Here is a 3,926-nt window from a genome sequence, read left to right as displayed (position 1 = left end):
ACAAACAAACAAACACCCCCCCCCCCAAAAAAAAAAAAAAACAAATCTCTTAATCCAGAAGAACAAGTGTCAAAAGTTTTAAAAATCGAGATGGTCACGGCAGGGCTATTCCTAGAATCAGGAACAACTCAATGAGTTCCTTTGCCGTCCCTGGAAATGTGGTAGGGGCTGGCATGGCACTGAGAGAGGGGACAGGTTCCTTCAGAGGAAAAGCTTGACGACACCACTGCCAGCATGCTGACGGCTAGGCTTTGAATGTCACACAAGTCGGACACCAAGATAAACCTCAAACTGTTTCCCCTAAACCTTCAAGGGCTGACCTCTCCTGCCTTTCCCTGATTCTGGCATGCAGACTTCCCACACGGTCACTGAGGTCTGCACCCAGACCCTTGCCAGCCTCTCTCCCCAGACTGACTGAGACCAGGTGACAGGCTGCAGGGCAGCACCAGGGGTGCGTGTGTATTGTCCTGCCTGGTCCACTGCAAGCCAAAGGCTCCCTCGACCACTGTCCCCTTTCTCAGCTTCCTTCTGCAGTCCTGGGGCACCCATGTCTGCCAGAGGAAGGGCAAGAGAGGCCATGGCTTTCTTTCCCAGATCACTCCAGGCTCCTCATTTAAACTGCTCAGTCTTTTGATCTATTTAGCGAGTTCTAATCGCCCGACAGACGCACTGTGAAGAAACAGTTAATAGTGACATTGATCTGAGCCACGCAGCCAGACTTTGGGAGGTGTCACACCAGAACACGGGACTGCTCCCCGGCCCCCGGCCCTGTACAGGCCACCTGCTGCTAGCACAGAAATATCACCTACCCAGAAGGCCCCAGCTTTTCTTTGGACTCCACAAATTCTTTTCCCATCTTCATTTTCTCCCACTCTTCCTTACGTGTCTTTATTTTACGTGGGTTTACATTCCCTCGATTTGGGTTATCTTTCTTCTCTTTCTAGAATGAAAGGAACAGAAAAGCCTCTGTAAAACGTTCCCTGGAGCCAGCAGATGGCGTAGTGGTTACATCCCTGACTTCCACATGGCCGACCACGGTTTGAGTCCCAGACCCAGTGGCTTGAAACTCACGCCAGGCACATGTGTGTGCATGCACAAGATCCAGGGAGAAGGGACTGTGGCGTGGTCATCCCCCCAGGGGGTGATTTCTTATGTTCTCTGTCTTTGTCTTTAACGTGAGCACATACACTCTAAAGCAAAAACCTTTTTAAAAACAAAAAACAGGGACCAGCAGATGGCACAATGATTTACATTGCTGGACTTCCACGTAGCTGACCATGGTTTGAGTCCTGGACCTGGTGACTTAAAATTCTGGGAGCATGTGTATGCCCAAAATCCCAAGGTGAGAATGGAGAAGGGACTGCAGCATGGCCATCCCTACTGAGTGATTTCTCACTTTCTATCTCTCTCTCTCTTGTCTCTCCAGAGAGCGTACATGCCCTATAGCAAAAAACTCTCAAAAAAACAAACAAAAATTTCCCAAAGCTTTTCATTAGCATTCCACCCACTGGGACTGGCAGGGTTGTGGCGGTTCAAGCACTTGGACTCACACAAGGCTGACCACAGTCGGGGTCCTAGACCCAGCGGCTAGAAGGAGGGAGAAGGGACTGTGGCGTGGCCATCCCCTGGGGAGTGATTTCTCACTTTCTCTGTCTCTGTCTGTGTCTCTGGTGAGCATACATGGCCTATGGCAAAAAAGTAAAAAAAAAAAAACAAACATAAATGGGAAGGACGGCTGTGACAGAAACAAGGCAACTGCTAAAAAATGAGACAAGAGGGAACCAGCAGTTAGCGTAATGGCTATGTCGCTGGGCTCCCACGTAGTCGACCGCGGTTCGTGTCCCGGACCCGGTGGCTTAAAACTCACGCCGGGCGCGTGTGCGTGCGTGTCCAAGATCCCGAGAGGAGAATGGAGGAGAAGGGATTGCGGCGTGACCATCCCCCCTGGGGGGTGATTTCTCACTTTCTGTCTCTATGTCTCTCTCTGTCTGTCTGGCGAGCGCACGCGCCCTACAGTGAAAAATCTCTCCAAAAAAAAAAAAAAAAAGAGACAAGACAGGGGTCAGCAGACGGCACGGCACGGCTGGACTCCCATGTAGTCAGCCATGGTTCGAGTCCTGAACCTGGTGGCTTAAAACTCACACCAGGCATGTGTGTGTTCCTGCCCCAAATCCCAAGAGAACAGAGGAAAAGGGACTGCAGTGTGGCCGTCCCCTTGGGGGGCGATTTCTTGCTGTCTGTCTCTCCGGAGAATGTACACACCCTAGAGCAAAACATCTCTTAAAAAATAAGAGACAAGGGGCCGGCAGATGATGCGGTGGTTAAAGGCCCTGGACTCACACAGGGCTGACTCGGTTCAAGTCCTGGACCTGGCGGCTGGCTGTCTCCATTCCCCTTTCTCTCTCTGGGCAAATTTAAAAAACAACAAATGGAATGAAATAAATAATTCTTCAAAAGGACCAAGCAAATGGTGACCTCTCCAGCTTGTGCAGCCAGGCCCAGTGCTCTCTGGGGCCACCCAGAGCTGTACAGGGATGGTTGAGACGGCACCGCAAGGCCACGGACTGCAAGGAGTCTGGGGGAGGGAGCCGCCCCCAGACTGGACCCCACCCACCTGGCCAGAGCGGAGGGAGCCACTCTGTCCCAGACCCTGAGCTGACCCTGCGGACAGGGGCACTGGCCTGCCCGAGCACCCGATGGAGCTGGGCACCAGGTGCAAGCGGCACGGACAGTGAGCAGAAGGGCCCACGTCCACGCCCAGTCTGAACCCCGACTGTCAGCAGCTGGAGGGACAGACATGCTTCTGGTGTGACCTGGACTTCATCTCGGCCGTGCTCGGTGTGGGCGCCTTTTTAAGCGTTTCACCCGGTATCTAGGCAGCCTTGGAATGGCCACTTCACACGAGCCTGGCTTCCCTTTCATCCCCCACGATGGCGACCACCGAGTGTGGGGCGGGCCCCCCGCACCCTGTGCTTCCTCTTCTCTTTCATGATGTCCTTGGTGTCCTGCAGCATCTTCTCCTTCCAGAGATCAAAGAAGTAGGAAGGGTCTGTGTAGAATTTGAGTGCCTCTCTTCCATCATCCCTGGACAGAAATGAAGACAAGGCTGTCACCTCGTCCGCCACCCCAGACGCCAGCTGGGCAGCAGTTTCCCCACACCCCTGGGTCACACCTCCCGGCCAACACCTGGCAGAGGAGTGTGGTGGCCAGGACAGGGGCCCCGACCATTCCCACGAGTTTATGTGGCCAAGGATACCTGAGGAGACTAGGCTCCTGCCGCTGGTTCCCCTCACCCGCCATCCCCCAGGCCTCTAGGAAGCGCCGGGACACTGGGAGAAGGTGGAAGGTGTTGGAAGGCGGACCGCAGGCCACAGGAGCACACGCAGTCACGCCACCCAGGCTTTCCCCTCACCCAGAAGAGCTCTGCATGTGCAGGCCCACATGGACATACGTGGGTGTGGGTGTGCACAGCTACTGCTCCTCTGTGCACACACGTAACCAGAGCTCCAGCCCGTGCTCCTCCCTGGGGCAGTTCAGCACCCCACCACGAGGCCCCCAGCAAGAATAGCGGCCGGGAGTGCAGGCCCCGATCCCCGCTGGAACCCTGCAGCCTGCAAGGCCATGTCTCACCATCCAGAATGCAAGAATGTAGGGGACCACTTATTTTAACATCGCTCCAAAGAAAGCAGAATTGGAGAAACAAGTCTACTTGTCCCCAACACACGGAGAACACTTCCAAGTCAGAGGCGCGGCCACGGAGCACTCGAGTGAGGCGCGTGGCCACGTGCTGCTGAGCCGGTGCAGGCCAGGGAGGGCTCCTCCTGGCTAGAAGGGAGCTCTGCTGCCGGAGCAGAGCACCGTTTTCTCACCACGCCTGCGCACCCTGCCTACCACAGACCCCCTGCCGGACCCTGACACCATTACCG

The 3,926-nt window shown here is 55.0% G+C and overlaps 1 protein-coding gene across 1 annotated transcript in view; it reads right to left on the bottom strand.

The window, feature by feature from the left end:
* Positions 1-3,926, bottom strand: part of WASF2 (WASP family member 2) — a gene marked incomplete in the record, with an annotated part of 27,426 nt that overhangs the window by 6,635 nt on the left and 16,865 nt on the right. Inside the window, 2 exon segments of the mRNA XM_014590441.2 lie at positions 810-940; positions 2,967-3,084. Coding sequence (XP_014445927.1) covers positions 810-940; positions 2,967-3,084 — 249 coding nt within the window.

Source organism: Tupaia chinensis, unplaced genomic scaffold, assembly GCF_000334495.1.
Source record: "Tupaia chinensis unplaced genomic scaffold, TupChi_1.0 Scaffold000445_1, whole genome shotgun sequence".
Lineage (NCBI taxonomy): Eukaryota > Metazoa > Chordata > Mammalia > Scandentia > Tupaiidae > Tupaia > Tupaia belangeri.
This window is presented reverse-complemented; position numbering and strand designations above follow the sequence as displayed.